The sequence below is a fragment of the Coenobita brevimanus genome, chromosome 8 (genome assembly GCF_032717465.1).
Source record: "Coenobita brevimanus isolate Jiangsu-jjx chromosome 8, ASM3271746v2, whole genome shotgun sequence".
Classification (NCBI taxonomy): domain Eukaryota; kingdom Metazoa; phylum Arthropoda; class Malacostraca; order Decapoda; family Coenobitidae; genus Coenobita; species Coenobita brevimanus.
Genome location: NC_136961.1, coordinates 18,074,248 through 18,091,625, shown reverse-complemented (window position 1 = coordinate 18,091,625; position 17,378 = coordinate 18,074,248). Strand labels below are relative to the sequence as shown.

Genomic DNA, 17,378 nt, shown 5'->3' with positions numbered 1-17,378 from the left:
CCGGTTCATAAACTCGACCTATATAGTGCAGATGAATGGGTTGATGGGCAGAAAACTTTGATGAATCACCCTCACCAAAGTCCGAGATTTCGTACCCGCTAATGCAAAAATCATGTTTGAGGACATTATGGTAAAAGACTGGACTGTGTTGACGTAGGAACTGTTTAATGGTTAGCTATTTTTATGGGTTATTTCCCAAGCAGTTCTCGTAACAGATGGAAGGAGAATATAAGAGAGTATGGATCAGTTGGCTCAAGGATTGTGAGGGTAAGACTGAAAGTTGGACTACAAATGTGGGTGATTGTGTGCGTATATGTGCCAACACAAGATCTTGCAAGCAGGGTGACAGAAGAGTTCTGGACAAATGTGGAAGTGTGCATGGAAAAGTAAAAAAAGGAATGAGAGAGTGTTTTTGATTGGTGATATGAATGGTAAAGTAGGGAATGTGAGGGTAGATGGAGTAGTTGGTGAGTGGGGTGTGCCTGCTGAGATAGATGATAATGGCAGTGCTTTAGTGGACATTTGTGCTGGGAGGGGGTTGGAGATAGTCAATACCCTCTTCAGGCACAAGATGATCCACAGGTATACATGGCGAGTGATGAGAAGGGTGGATGGTGAACTGAATGAAAGGAAGGCAATGATTGATTATGTGTGTGTCGATGAAAGGATGCGGAGATGTGTAATGGATGCAAGAGCATATAGAGGTTGGGGGAGTGGACTTTCTGACCACCACTTGGTGGTGGTCAGAATCAAGGTCCAAGTAAAATGGAGAAATAGAAGAAGGGAAGGACAGAATGAAGCAGTATATGCAAGGAGAGTGGAAAGGTTACAAAAGGATGAGAAAAAGACAGTATAAGAGAGAAAAGGAGGAACGATTGGGTAAATATGAATTGGAGCAGATGGGGGACGTGGAAGGTGTGTGCAAGATATTCACAGAAGAAATATGTGCAGCATGTGAGGTGGTGTGTGGGGGTGAAGAGAAGACAACAGGGGGTGCTAGGAACAGCATGGTGGAATGAAGAGGTGAGACAGGCTGTGGCACAAAAGAGAAAAGCATATAATGAATGGATGAGAAATAGGGGCATGGAGGAAGCTGAGAGACGGAAGAGAGAGTTATATGTAGAAAGGAAGAGAGAGATGAAAAGATTAGTAAGAGAAAGTAAGAAGAGAGTGGATGAGGAATTTGGAAGGAATTTGAGTGTCAAATGGAGGGAATGTAAGAAAATGTTCTGGAATGAGGTAAAGAGAGCCAGACAGGGTGGCAATGAAGTTAGTAGGGAAGTGAAAGACAAAAATGGTAGATTACTAGTTGAGAAGGGAGAAGTGAGCAAATGGAGAGAACATTTTAATGAATTGTTGAACATAGAGAATGAAACTAATGCGAGTATAAGTGACTGGGGAATGGCTGGGAGAAGGAGGGAGGTGAGAAGATATGAAGAAATCAGTAAGATGGAAGTTGTGGAAGCAATGAAGATAGTCAAAATGGGGAAAGCCCCGGGAATTGGTGGAGTGTGTGGTGAAATGCTGAAGCATGGGGGAAAGACAGTAATAGAATGGATGTGGAAGATGTGCAGATTGGCCTGGGAGGAAGGTAGAGTCCCGGAGGATTGGAAGTCATGTATAATTATTCCCTTGTACAAAGGGAAAGGGGAAAAAGAAGTGTGTGGTAATCATAGGGGTATTTGTCTTCTTAGTGTAACAAGAAAAGTATATGGTAGGATACTTATATACAGAGTTTGGAAAATAACAGAGGAATTAGTTGGAGAAGAACAGGGAGGTTTTAGGAAGGGAAGAGGTTGTGTAGATCAGATATTCATTCTTAGATCTTTAGTGGAAAAGTTTCTAGAGAAGGGAAAGAACTTGTATGTGGCCTTCATGGATTTGGAGAAAGCATATGACAGGGTGGATAGACAAGGATTGTGGAAAGTCTTAAGAATATATGGAGTAGCTGGGAAGTTGTTGAATGCTGTGAAGAGTATGTATGAGGGTGCTGGCTGCAGTGCGTGTGGATAGAGAATTGAGTTTTTCTATTTGAAGGTTGGGTTGAAACAGGGATATGTCATGTCTCCATGGTTGTTCAATTTGTATATGGATGGGGTTATAAATGAGATACAAGGTAGGGCAGTGGATGTTGGTGTGGCCCTAATGAGAGAGGGCAGTGTTTGGAAACTCCCTGTACTGTTGTTTGCAGATGATATTGTGTTGTTAGGTGAAGACGAAGGGGAGTTGCAAGGCTTGGTGGATGAATTTGGGAGAGTGTGTAAGAAACGGAATTTAAAGGTGATTGTAGGGAAGAGTAAAGTTATGGTCTTCGAGAGAGGTGAAGTCAGTGAATGTACAGTGAGGTTGGATGATGAGGAAATGGAAAATGGGAGTATGTTTAAGTACTTAAGTAGTGTGATGAGGAAGGATGGAAGTTTGGAGGGCGAAGTGCTTGAAAGCGTACAACAAGGATGAAAGGTTGCTGGTTCCTTGAAGGCAGTGATAAGAAACAGGGAAGTGAGCATGGAAGTGAAAAAGTTATTAAATAACAGTATTGTGACACCAACTACAACGTATGGAAGTGAAGCTTAGACGTTGTTGGAGGGACACAAGTCAAGAGTGGGAGCAGTGGAAATGAGTTATTTGAGAGGAGTCTGTGGAGTCACGTGGAGAGATAGACTCACAAATGAGGATGTGAAAGAGCCTTGTGGTGTGGATGTGGATGTGATAGGAAGCGTTAGCAGAAACACAATGAGGTGGTTTGGCCATGTGGAGAGGATGGAGAGTGAGAGACTGACAAGGAGAGTGTATGTGAATGAGGTGGAAGGGGAGAGAAGGAGGGGAAGGCCAAGGATGAGATGGAGGGATGGAGTGGAGAGGCATATGAGAGAGGGGGATGTGAACTGGGAGCAGGGCAGTGAAATAGCAGAGGACAGGTTGACGTGGAGGCGATTTGTTTTGTGGTCACCCCGTATAAGGGATTAAGGCGTCTGGCAGTAGATAGATAGACAGACAGTTCTCGTCCAGTAATTAGGCAGTCAGTACTGCTACATACTTGTTCACACATTTTACTTTCTTTTGTAACATTAAAGCTGAATTTTTTTTTATTTTATTTTTTTTCAGAATTGTAATGCATACTCCATACTGAGGGTAATTCAGGTACACTTTCACTCGAGGTGATGTTGTTTTGGTGGTGGGCTGCAGCATTATCTCAAATGTTAATGTTTCTCCACAACAGTATTCCTTGAACAGGGATGTGGCCGATCACTAACAGGAAAGGTGGTGACAAATGTTGAAATTCGTTAGTGAAATATTCCATACTGGGAGATCGTACGCCGGAAGATGCCTACCACATTTATAAAGAATTTTTTCCATGCATGAGTTATTTATGTATGTACTCAAACTCTTTTCTCTTTTGTTTTTACTTTCAGCTCTGTATGCTTTCGAGAATCTCAGGAAAGCAGTTGAGGATAACTTTTCTGTGGCTGGACCCACCACAACTCTCCTCACAGAAGACATCCCTGGCAGAGAAAGCTTGGCCAGGGAAGTGTACGAATATTACCTTGGAGGCACACACATCACCACAGACAATGCTGAACAGGTCACCCAGGTAACAACACAGACACAGATGTTGTTTCAGCGATTTTCACTGTCCCTTTTCCTGTTCAATGAAGCAGAACCAATTTAAAGTAATGGACAACAATTCGTGAAATATTGTAACTCTTTAATTCTTATCTTCCTCTGTAGCTTATCTTCCTAAGCAGAAAGAGGTTCATATCTTTCTCTTTTGTGTGATGAATTAGACATGAAAGTAACAGACGTGCCACATTTGTGTGAAGCAGATGTAGTGGAATATCAGAACTTACTTTTTCTCTCGCATTTCTTTTTTCACTCTCATTAAACTTCGAAAAGCAATGTAGCGAGTCGACAGCAATCTAGAGTGATGACATTGACCACTTGTATGTGGAAGGTAGCCGTTAGGTGATTGCAGAAATACTCTGCTGTCTGAGAGGACGCCACTTTGATTCCAGACTGGGACAGGGAATCTGTCTAATAAATTAAATTGCATTACGACAGACATTACTTACCTTCCAAAATACCCAACGACGTCATGAAAACATCTCACTAATACCATCAAACTAGTCCAGAATGAGAACCCTAACATATGTTTAATAGGGACAGTAGATATTATTGCCAAAGTGATGACATGTAAAAAGTTGTGGCATTTAGGGCTGCTGAGTTTTAGGGATCGGATCATTAGGTATGTATTCCACATCAGATGCATTGAAAATATACTGTAGGTAAAGGAAAAAGTCAGCAGAATAGGTTCCTGGGTAATCAGATTTACTTTTGGAGTCAATGGAATGCGATGGTAGAGATGTGACAGGACTTTGGCTGTGAACTGGATGTCTCGACTTCAGAATTAAGCGTAAATATAAACTTCTTTTTCACCTACTATATATAAGCGATTGATGGGCGTATTTTAATTCCCATCCATCTTCTCTGACAGATGATGAGCGACAACTTTTTCCACGTATGCCAAGATCTTACCGCCATTCACCACGCCTCCATTACCGAGAACAAAAAAACTTTCAGCTACGAATTCGGCCACAGAGGACAACTGGCAATTTTGGACGGCATCCCGACTGACTTGGGCAAGGAATGTAAGTGAAAAAGAACGTACAATGGGTGGCAAAGTAGGCTAAGTAGCACTTCATCCTTTGTAATTTAATTTGAATGTTACATATTACCACACCCTTCTTCACTGCTTGCGTCATCATAGGCAGCATCAGTAACAAGCAAGAGAAAATGAAGTGCAAGGCTGAGCAAAAATCGCTTAAGGAAAACATGAAATCCCCAAAGCCACTAATGATCCCAGAACTGAGAAACTGAATTCTTTGCACTTAGGCTGTGAAGACTTTCTTTAAGATCCGTCATCCGTTATTGGATGTAATAATACTCAAAGTACTTTATTCTTGGTCAAAAGTTCATGTATGATCCATTTTAGCACTACTGGTTCGCCAGATTTGTCTTGTGTATGAGCGATTGGCAGTTCACCAAGGAGAAGGAAAACTGATTCCAGACATGGATATTCAGGCCAAGTGTCCAGGGTTACCAAAACCCTGTCCATAGATTAGTGTATATATATATATATATATATATATATATATATATATATATATATATATATATATATATATATATATATCATCATCAACCATAACTAGTCCACTGCTGAACAAAAGCCTCCCCCAACCTTTTCAACGAATTCCTTGACTGAGCCAATCTTTGCCACGTTTTACCTGCAAATTTCTCTATCTTATCTCTCCATCTCCTGTCTGGCCTTTTTCTGCTACGCTTACATTCTCTTTGTCCAGTCAATCAGCCTCCTGCTTCATCGGTTATCCCTTTTTCTTGCTGTATGGCCTGTCCACCTCCATTTCTGTTCTGTTATAACTTCTATAATAGCTTTGACTTTAGTCTGCTCTCTCACCCACGTTGATCTTTTCCTGTCTCTTAAAGATATTCCCAACACTGACCTTTCCATTGCTCTCTGAGAACGGATTAATTTATTTTCCATTGATTTTTTCAGTTCCCAGGTCTCACAGCCATACGTCATAGCTGGAATTATACATTCGTAATATATTTTTCGCTTCATACAAACTGGCAAGCTACTTTTCATAATGTCTCTATGTTTACTGATAGCTTTCCATCCAATTGTAATGCGTCTTTTTATTTCGCTATCATGATCTTTCGTTAATTTTAGTATTTGTCCCAAGTAGTTGTACTCCTCAACTTCTCAAGAATTTCATCGCTGATACTGATGACGCTCCTTGGTGTTTGTGGATTAAACATTGCTTTAGTTTTACTCGGGTTCATCTTCAGTCCTACTTTCAGACTTTCTCTGTTCAGGTCATTTAACCCGTCACGTCCCGAGGTTTTCCGCACCTCCGACATCCCCCAATCCCGAGCTATTTTGGAAAAAAAAATTTTTGGCTAAAACTTCCGCTTTTGTTGAGAAACAAAGGAAAATCACCAAGAAAGGGCTTACCGTGATCCATAAGTGGTCGGAACAGGTGATGTCCCCCGCGCCAGGTATCGTATTCTATCACTGACGTGTGAGGCGCTCACGTTTTGTATGGTAGGAAATATTGGGAGAAACAACAAACAGCACCTTAACATTTATTGAATTTGAACTAATAAACAATAAGAGTAGCAATATAATGAATTTCAAACACATATATATGAAAAATATGCATTGTACCTTCGCGCGAGCATAGTGAGTTAGGTCCAAGTGGTAACATGCTATGTGCTAAGTTTCTTGTATCAGTCAACATATCATTTATTCTACTTGTATACCGGTACTTCTGTTTCAATGACATTTTACCTATTTTTACTGTTTGTAAATGTTTTCAGATGTTTTCATTCATTACGATGACATGCAGCATAAGTTTAGTGCACATCGGCTTACTAAGCGCACTCGCTGTGACTCGTATTTCAACATACCCAATTGTTTTATCACTTTCCTGTTATTTTTTCCTTTACATAGAACCTTTCCTCCACCACTGTAAATGTTTTCAATTATTTCCATTCATTACTAGGGCATTTAGCGAAATGCTAGCGCATATTCACGTAGCAAGCACTATCTCAAACACTCGTGTTTCATCTTCTACTTTAATTTTTCACTCCAATTATACTTTCCCACTTACATTACACACGTTTACACCCCTATACTGCACTATACATAGTTACTGGCTTTATTTATTCAAGTGAGCGTCAGAATATCGCATGAAAATACCCTTGCAATGAATGTTTCGACCAACATAAAACTCAAACACTTACATACAAATTCTTCACATATATTACACACTCTCCCACTTGTTGACTTCTATTTTCATTATTACGGGCCTTATTCATTCCACTGAGCGTCAGGATATCGCATCTCTATACACACGCTAGGAATATTTTGACTTACAATATATTTCAGCACTTACAATAATTTGAACTTATATTATACCCGTTAGCATTTCCAATAATAATAATTACATATTTACGGGCCGTATTTATTGCACTGAGCGACAGAATATCGCATCAAAAAACCCTCGCTAGGTATGTTTCCACTTACAGCATATTTATACACTTACATACTATTTTTGCACTTATGTTATACCTGTATGCACTTTATACTAATATTTTCAGATCAACAGGACTGATAATTTAACTGAGCGTCTGTTTGTCGCATTTACTTCATAGTTTCAGCGTCCTATCGTATTCACACCATATTAGAATTGCATCAGGGTGTGATACTCGCTGAAACGTGGGTGAATACAGAGACCCACGTCACACTCAACGCACTCATAGTGGGTGTCCTTCCTCTGTGTGGTAAGTTTCACCCGGGAATTGCTACACACGTGACACCTGAGTTGGGGCCTAGGTCTGTTTGGCTGGGGAGGGATAGGAGTGGGGAAATGGCGGCCGGATATTCTCAGGGGAGTTTGGGCAATATGGGCAGTGCGGGTGCGATGTTGGGGCCTTTCAACAGCATACTGTGCAAACATCTCTCTTGTGAGCTCCCTCACAAACCCTTCAAAGGTTTCCTGAAATCCTGTTGTCATGGCGTGAAGGTGGTGGCAATTCAGAGCAATGATGTCTAGCAAGTGAAAGAACAGTTTCTTATACCACTTCATCGTGGTCCTGGCTCACTCCACCGTCGATATCATGGAGTTTGACTGGTCCACCAGGTCCATGACACACTCAGGTTTCCAAATGTGATGCCTGTTCTCGCTCCGGTAATCAATGGAATCAGTACGGTGCATCAAGGGGCGGTGAACCGTTGACAAGAGGCTTACTTCTATATTATGGCTCCACACAGTTGCAAGTATGTTGTTGGCTTTGAAGAAGACAACCTCATTCCTGTCAAGTTTACGCTCTACCTTGAGCATGTGATGCCGGTTCACCTTCACTGTTCCACAGATTCCTGTTTCATGCATGTGTAGATAACGAGCGAGAAGAGGGCTAGTGTACCAATTGTCCAGGTAGAGGACGTGACCACGATGAAGGTAGTCTTCTATCATTGTCTTTACCACTGCTCCTGACAGTCCAATACTCCGATCTTCTGTTATGTCTGTCTGTGCACCGGTGTACGAGACTATGTCTTGCACGTATCCAGTCCTACAGTCGCACATAACAAAGATCTTGAATCCAAAACGGTGCCTTTTGCTGGGTATATACTGCTTAAATGAAATATTACCTCTCCTCAGCACGAGACTCTCATTTATGACGAGGTCTCTATAGGGATAAAATGACGAACGAAAGGTTTGCCTCAGGTGATCTAAGACCAAACTAATTCGCCTCATCTTATCTGTGTTGTTCGCATTTGCAGGATCATCAGCATCATAGAAATGGAGGCGACTTAGAATTTACTGGAAGCGATTACGGCTCATGACTTGCCCAAATATTGGTGTAAGCATAACAGGGTCCCTTGTCCAGTAAGCCGGAATTCTGTTCTTTCGTATAATACCCATCAAAAGGACCAGGGCAAAAAATAGAAACATTTCTGAAAGGGAGACAGGGTAATCATATATGATAGAACGCCTGCTCCTTGTTCCCAATCTTTCACTCTCACGGCGCTGGGTGCTTGCAAAACGGTTGGTTTGGTCGACAATCTGCTCCACGAATGCCTCACTAAAAAACAGATGGAAAAAATCCATCCTGGTGGAATTACGGTGAATTCCGGGAGCAATGCAGCCAGCACCCCCATGCTCAGTGAAGGGGTGAATGAGGGGAGGAAAATCACTCCCATCCTCCCAATTTCATCCCACAAATCCCTCGTCCCCATCATCCCCATCATCGCCTTCGTCTGGGTGGGGAGGAGATGCTGGTGGGGGAGGTTGGGGAGAAGGAGTGCAGAGGGCTTCCCCACTCTCACTCCTCTTCCCTCTGCCTTTACCCTTTCCCTTTCCCTTACCCTCACGGCCTTGAGGAATATTAGGGGGCTGTGGGGATGAAGTTCGGGAATATTGGGGAGCATAAGACGTGCTGGGGAGTGGTTCCTACCCCCCCTTTCCCCTCCATCACAACACCACGTGATTTTTCATGCACCCTTACTCGCCCACGTGTTTGGGGATATTGGGGAGCATAAGACGTGGTTGGGAGTGGATCCTCCCCACCTTCCCCCTCCATCACAACCCCACATGATACAGAACGCACCCGCACTCGCCCACGTGATACACCCTGCTGCCTCACACTACCTTGGGAGAGCGATGACTCACTCACGCCACTCTCACTTTCCATACTCCTCCCTGCACTTTCCCTTTCACTTCCCACTCCCTCCACGGCACTTCCTACCTCCCCAAACAAAATACTAAGCCCATACCTGCTTGTCCGATGTGGTTTGCGCTCGGGGCCACGATAAGTAATCACCTCACGTCCATACCACATGGCAGCACGTCCCACGGCTTCAGCCTCGTCCTCGTCATCAAATTCGGGTTCCACATCACGTTGGGGCTGGGCATAGGATGTTGCACGTGGTTTTTTGGCCGGCTGCCCCTCTCTAGCAGCACGGTAAGTCTTATACTGGCGCTTCTTGGGGGACGGGACTTCTTCATCACTGCTGGTGGTTTCCTTCTCCTCTGGCTGCACATAATCTTTGTCAACAACCTCGTCGTCCAGTGGGAAATCACTGTCGCCTGTAAAGGCGTCCAGGGTGGCTTGAATTTCGACCTCTGAGAGACCTCTCATCACCATGTCTCAGCAGGACCATTGCTAACAGGTGAGTGAACGAGCCGTGGGTGAACGCGGGTCGTGCGGGGTCGCCGAGTGTCCCTGCCTGGTGGCAGGTAGGGGAAGGTCAAGCGACGATACGTACCAAAAATCAAGCGCGAAATTTGAAAATTGTGGAAATTATGCACTTTGCAATTGCACGACGTAATGCTACGTCGCCGGGACTGGCAAATGCAAAACATTGCAACATACCCATATGTTGACGGGACGGGGCAGGTTAACATTTCATGCAATGCCTCCGCTGCTTCTGAGATTAGGACAACGTCGTCTGCAAATCTTAAATGGTTTACTTTTTCTCCATCTATGTTCACTCCTTTGTTTTCCCAGTCTACTGTAGCTTTCTGAAAATACTTATTAGGCATGCTGTAAATAATTTTGGTGAAAGTGTATCTCCCTGACGCACGCCCTTCTCAATCTTAATTTTTTCTGAGTCCTTATGTAATTTAACTGTTGCAGTTCCCTCTTTATATATGTCTTTGAGCAGTTTTACAATGTTCTCATTTACTCCTTGTTCTCGCAATGAATTTATAATTGCTATGTGCTCCACTGAATCAAAAGCCTTTTCGTAATCAACAAAACCTAAGCACAGTGGTTTATTATAATCTGTAGTTTTCTCAATTAGCTGATTCATTGTATGTAGATGATCAGTGGTCGAATACCCGCTTCGGAATCCTGCCTGTTCACGAGGTTGTTTTCCTCCAAAATTTTTGTTATTCTGTTCATAAGGACATTAGTGAAGAGTTTGTAAATGACTGATAATAAGCTAATGGGTCGATAGTTACTAAGGTCTTTTGAGTCACCTTTTTTGTAGTGTAAAATAACTATTGCATTATACCATGTTTCGGGAATTTTATTGTTTTACACAGTGGGTAAATAAGTAAGCAAGCCTATTTTGTACTTCAACTCCTGCATCCAACAGTAAATCTGTTACTATTCCATCTTCTCCCGGAGCCTTCCCTCATTTCATATTTTTAAGACAAATATTTACTTCGTCTGGTGTTACCTCAGGTATTTCACTTGTGTCAAAGGAAAAGTTAGCTATTGGTACTACTGTCTTTGATGCATAGAGTACTTTGTCAAATTCATCAACTCTCTCCACCATCTTATCTCTGCATTTTATGATTTCACCGATTTTTTTTTTTTTCAGTTATGTCATTTGTTGCTTTCTTGGTGCCATTTTACTTCGGACTTGTTTCAGACTTTTTCCATTTTTGATGGTTTCTTTGATCTGATCTATGTTTCTCTTTTCTTCTTCTCTTTGTCTTTTGTTGATAAGCTCCTCGGAGGTAGTAGAAAAACCTAATACAACCAAAACCAAGGAATATTCGGAAAAGACACTCTAACTTATGCAAAAACGAAAGGAAGTGAAAGTAAAAACAAAGAATGATGAAATAGAGAATATATATATATATATATATATATTGTTACGTAACAGAGAAAGATAATGTACACTTTAAGTGAGAATACTAAAAATCACTACTGTCCCGTAAAGTTCCAGGTTCAAAACAAAAGAGTTAGGTAAAATTACAAGTTAAAGTTTAATGCTCAAACTAACAACAAAACATTCAGGACTCATAAGGATAATGTAATGGCAAAAAACAGGTTAAATATATGGTTAACTGCAATAGCCTCTATTAACACGAAATTAGCAAGAGTAAATTTATCTAAGTCAGCCCTGATAAAATGAAAATACACTGGGTAATGCTCAGTTAATGCAAGATAAATTATTACAGATACAAAATAATATTAAATCTGGCTGACAAAATGAATCCTACATAAATCACAAAAAAAAACTCACTAGGCCCACAAATCAACACCTTATGCTACACAGTACAAGGAAAAATGCAACAACAGTTATACTCAAATTACACAGCTGCTAGATGGTTGGAGACTTCCGGAGCACCCACAATAATAATAACGGTAAAGGGGAGGACAGAGATGCAAGCAAAATGAGGAGCAGATCTAAGTGGCAATGATGCAGAGACTGAGCTCATTATATAGGGGCCGGCAGAGTTTGATACAACTTGTAAAAAGGACGCGCAAATGAAGCCATGGGGATAAAGAGTTGACAATCCCGCACTGAACAACAGAAAGGACGACTTACTCTACTATAACGGTAGAAGGGGGGGACTGAGGCAGAACACGCTCGTGATCAAACAGGCAGCATACTGTGCGTTAAAATTACACAAAGGATGATGAAATCATAGGCTATGTAACACCTCCCCACAAAGAAAAAGAAATTTACAAAGGAAATTTCTTATTACTCTAAAACAATCTGTCTAAAGTCTAGATAAGCAATCTGCAATAACATTTTCTTTCCTAGTGTTACAAAACATGAGATCTCCCTACCACGTTCAGTCATAGGTACTTGCCAGTATCCCTTTAACAAATCAAACTTACTTATGTACCTAGCCTTTCCGATCTTGTCTATGCAATCTTCCACACGAGGGAGAGGGTAAGTGTCTGTTTCGGTTATCTGATCAACACGTCTGTAGTCAATGCAAAGCCGCTGTGACCCACCTGGCTTAGGGACTAGAGTGACAGAACTCCACTCGCTCTGACAGGGCTCAATCATCTTGTGGTCCAACAGGTAGCCAAGCTCCTTCTCGATGAGAGGAACTTTCACTGGGTTCACACGGTAAGGAGGCAATTTAATTGGCTCTGCGTTTCCAACATCGACATCATGCATCAACACAGTGGTTCTTCCTGGAGTGGCACGGAACACTTGCGGGCATTCCTGCAGTAATGCCGAAAACTCCTGCCTTTCCTTGGGAGGTAGATGAGAAAGCTTAGTCTGGAGATCATTCATGATATCAGGATTCTTCCCCAAACTATCACTCAGGCTCATACTGCATGGGAGAGCTTCACTTGCAGACTCGGGTGGAACAGCTACAGTGCAGACTGGATTATTTTCGTCCCGCCTGTGATATAACTTTAGCATGTTGATGTGACATAGTTGCTTGCTCTTTCTACGATCTGGTGTGGCGATGACATAGTTGACATCACTGAGTTTCTTCTCCACCAAATAAGGACCATTAAACTTGGCTTGAAGAGGTTGCCCATGAACTGGTAGCAGAATCAAAACCTGATCTCCTGGCTGAAAGTGGCGTAACCTGGCCTTCTTATCATACCAAGTTTTCATCTTCTCCTGAGCAGCTCCTAAATTCTCTCTCGCCAGCTGTAAAGCAGTGGACAGCCGTTCTTTGAACTTCATCACATACTCCAGCAGGTTGACGTCATCTTCCTCCGACAGCCAGCATTCCTTGAGTAGCTTAAGGGGTCCTCTTACTTCATGGCCAAACAGTAGTTCAAAAGGTGAGAAGCCCAGTGATTCATTTGGAGATTCTGTTGCAGCAAACACAACGAATGGAAGATCTTTATCCCAGTCTTTCTGATGTTCCAAACAGTATTTCTTGAGCATCGATTTGAGTGTTTGATGATATCTCTCCAATGCTCCTTGGGTCTGGGGATGGTAAGCTGAGGACGTGATCTGGGAGATGCCCAACTCTTTCAGAGACTGCTTGAAAACATTTGACATAAAATTACTTCCCCGGTCTGACTGTACCTCCTTGGGCAGACCAAACTTTGTGAAGAACCCTAGCATTTCCTGAACCACGTTCTTTGCTGAGATATTTCTAAGTGGAATGGCTTCAGGATAATGAGTAGCCATATCAATCATGGTCAACACATAAGAAAATCCTGAAGAAGTCTTAGGAAGGGGGCCCACAATATCCACCAACACACGGGTGAAAGGCGCCTCAAAAGGAGGAATGGGAACTAGAGGTGCAACCTTTTCGGTCTGATTACACTTCCCCACAACTTGACAGGTGTGACAAGACTTACAATACCAGGAAGCATCCCTGAAGATACCTGGCCAGTAGAAGTGTTTCAAAATGCGTGCCACAGTCTTCCTAACTCCAAGGTGTCCTGCCAAACTGGAATCATGAGCCACTCTAATGATATCCTGCCTACAAACATGAGGGATGACAACTTGATGTACAACCTCCCATTCACAGTCGGCTGATGCTGTTGGGAGTCTCCACTTCCTCATAAACACTCCTGACTTTATATAATAACAAGTAGAAGCACCGGCTGACTCTTTCTCACTGCAAGCAGAGTTAGCTAGACCTTTCAACTCAGGGTCAGCAACCTGCAACTCAACCAACTCTTGACGAGACAAATTATCAACACTACGGGGTACTGCCTCATCTCTCTAGTGGTCCAAATTAGCAAGAAAAGTGTCAGCTAGCATAACATCATCATCATCATTATCCTCTAAATCACCAGTAACTTTAGACTTAGCCCTAGTGACAGCACATGCAGGGAACACATTAGGGACATCACAATCCTGGGACGCAGCCACTGGCTCACTAGACAACTGAGGAGCTGGACATGCCTGACCTCCACCAATATCATTTCCAAGTAAGAAAGTTACACCTGACATTGGGAGTGTCCCAACCAACCCAACCATAACGGAACCATTAACAAAACCAGACTCTAAATTCACTCTGCACAGAGGGACAGAGAAGTAATTATTCCCTACACCTTGTAAGATTACAGTTTCATCAGAGGAATTAACATTAGAGCCTAGAACACTGGTCAGCATAAGGGATTGGCAAGCACCTGTATCACGATATATTTTAACTGATTTCCTGTCATTACTGTCCAGAGGACTGACAAAACCATCAGACAGGAAATTAGCACATGAACTCTTGAGAGTGTCACCCACGTTACTGCTCAAAAGAGGAGCTCCATCATAAGAATTTAAGTTACCCCTCAAAGCAGGTTCAGTTAACTCAGTTAAAGAATTCTGGGAACTCTCAAGAGTGGACACTAGACCAATTGACTGAATATTTTAAGACTCCTTTTTGTTCACATCACGCTGTCTCCTGAAACATTTCTCTGTAGTATGACCAAGCTTACTACAATAAGTACATTTACTTTTCTGAAATCTAGAGGTGGAGCTGGTATTTACTTTCTGAGAAACATCATCTTTATTCTCCTTCCTGTTACCTGTACTCTGAGTAAAGGCAACGTACTTACTCTCAGCTTTCCCTTTTCCTCTAGAATATCTCTTGTGAGTGAGAACATATTCATCAGCTAAAACTGCAGCATCAGACAAATTATCTATTCTTTTCTCATCAAGATATAGGCTTACATCTTTACTAATACACCTTTTGAAGTCCTCCAGCAAAATCATCTGCTTAAATTTACCAAAATCAGAATCCACATTCTTAGAATTTAACCACTGGTCTAACAGATCTTCTTTGATTTTTGCATACTCAACATGGGATTGCTTATCTTGCTTGTAAGTTGTCCTAAATTTTACTCTATAGGCTTCAGGAACAAGCTCATAGGCCTTAAGAATCAAGCTCTTAACTACAAAATAATTATCAGATTGATCCTGAGGCAAAGATGCATAAGTTACTTGAGCTTTACCGGTGAGAACAGTTTGAAGGAGTACTGGCCAATACTTTTTGGGCCAATTAAAACCTGTAGCTACCCTCTCAAACAACTGAAAATACTTTGTTAAATCAGATTCATTAAAAGGAGGGACAAGTTTAACATTTATAGCCACATCAAAATCATCAGAGCTAGATGATCCAGTTCCACCTTGTTTCATGCGATACTCATGGTCTGCCTGAATCCTGGCAAGTTCAACTTGTGCGTGTATCTGTGCCTCCTGAATACGAGCCTCCGCCTCCTTAGCACGAGACTCCTGCAGGGCTAGCTGCAACTTAGCTAATTCAATCTGCATTTGCTCATTTGGAGGAGTTACATTAAACAAGCTTTCATTAATCATGTCAACAATTTGATCTTTAGAATGATGAGAGCGAACAGCAATTCCCAATTGTTGAGCAACAAGCTTAAGTTCATTCTTTGTTCTTTTTCTACATCACACACTGTTTGCACATTTGACAAAAAATCTTTGGCTTCATCAAGTGTAGAAATAGTAGACATCATGAATAAATCACAGTCACAAAATATCAAACAATATCCTTATGATCATATCCTGAATATCCTGGCGAGGTCGCCAAATTTATGTTACGTAACAGAGAAAGATAATGTACACTTTAAGTGAGAATACTAAAAATCACTACTGTCCCGTAAAGTTCCAGGTTCAAAACAAGAGTTAGGTAAAATTACAAGTTAAAGTTTAATGCTCAAACTAACAACAAAACATTCAGGACTCATAAGGATAATGTAATGGCAAAAAACAGGTTAAATATATGGTTAACTGCAATAGCCTCTATTAACACGAAATTAGCAAGAGTAAATTTATCTAAGTCAGCCCTGAGAAAATGAAAATACACTGGGTAATGCTCAGTTAATGCAAGATAAATTATTACAGATACAAAATAATATTAAATCTGGCTGACAAAATGAATCCTACATAAATTACAAAAAAAAAACTCACTAGGCCCACAAATCAACACCTTATGCTACACAGTACAAGGAAAAATGCAACAACAGTTATACTCAAATTACACAGCTGCTAGATGGTTGGAGACTTCCGGAGCACCCACAATAATAATAACGGTAAAGGGGAGGACAGAGATGTGAACAAAATGAGGAGCAGATCTAAGTGGCAATGATGCAGAGACTGAGCTCATTATATAGGGGCCAGCAGAGCTTGATACAACTTGTAAGAAGGACGCGCAAATGAAGCCATGGGGATAAAGAGTTGACAATCCTGCACTGAACAACAGAAAGGACGACTTACTCTACTATAACGGTAGAAGGGGGGGACTGAGGCAGAACACGCTTGTGATCAAACAGGCAGCATACTGTGCGTTAAAATTACACAAAGGATGATGAAATCATAGGCTATGTAACAATATATATATATATATATATATATATATATATATATATATATGAAGCCTCTGTGGTACAGTGGTAAAGTGTGCGCCTCACACGCTGGTGGACGAGGGTTCGCCTCCCGCCAGAGTTGTAAAAACTTTGGGAAGCATTCATCGAGCCACTGACCACTTTGGCAGACATAAGGGGTCCTGTGGTTCAATCAGTGTCGCATACTAGTATGCCCACACCCAGTCGGCTTAAAGCGGGCCGATTACACTTGGTTCACAGACTACATACACATTCAGAGCCACAGCAACACTACAATCACACTCACAAGCACTTCTCACCCTACATACACTCTCTATGAGACAGCCTAAGCCATTGGGTAAAGATACTGTACATTGGCTGTATAGTCCCTGCTTCGATAGGGATGGGCCGATCCTGCAGTGGACCTTAAGGGCTTTAGCCTTTGAAGGGCCCTTTGTGCTGAAATTTTGGATGCTCAAAGGCTCTCTTAACATCTCCACCTGCCTTTATTGTCACTAGAGATTAGGTAACTAAGGGTCGGCAAAGCTGCACTATCTGAGGTGAAGCGGCTTGGGCATGGCCCTTTTGGTGGTGATGGTTATACATCATACTGTTTTGTCTGTGAGAAAATCCATTTTAAGGGTGGTGCTGTGACGATTTCTACTTTGTCTCTTGGGTGGTGCTGTGACGATTTCTACTTTGTCTCTTCGGTTGATAATGTTATCTCAACTGGTAAATGTATAACACTGATGAGGCTGAAACACACTTTCAGCTACATCTTT

At 41.8% G+C, this 17,378-nt stretch overlaps 1 protein-coding gene across 1 annotated transcript in view; it reads left to right on the top strand.

Moving 5' to 3' along the window:
• Window positions 1–17,378, top strand: part of LOC145408099 (carboxylic ester hydrolase-like) — a 93,879-nt gene that overhangs the window by 22,924 nt on the left and 53,577 nt on the right. Inside the window, exons 8-9 of the mRNA XM_080278907.1 lie at window positions 3,414–3,592; window positions 4,493–4,646. Coding sequence (XP_080135033.1) covers window positions 3,414–3,592; window positions 4,493–4,646 — 333 coding nt within the window. The remainder of the gene's footprint in view (window positions 1–3,413; window positions 3,593–4,492; window positions 4,647–17,378) is intronic.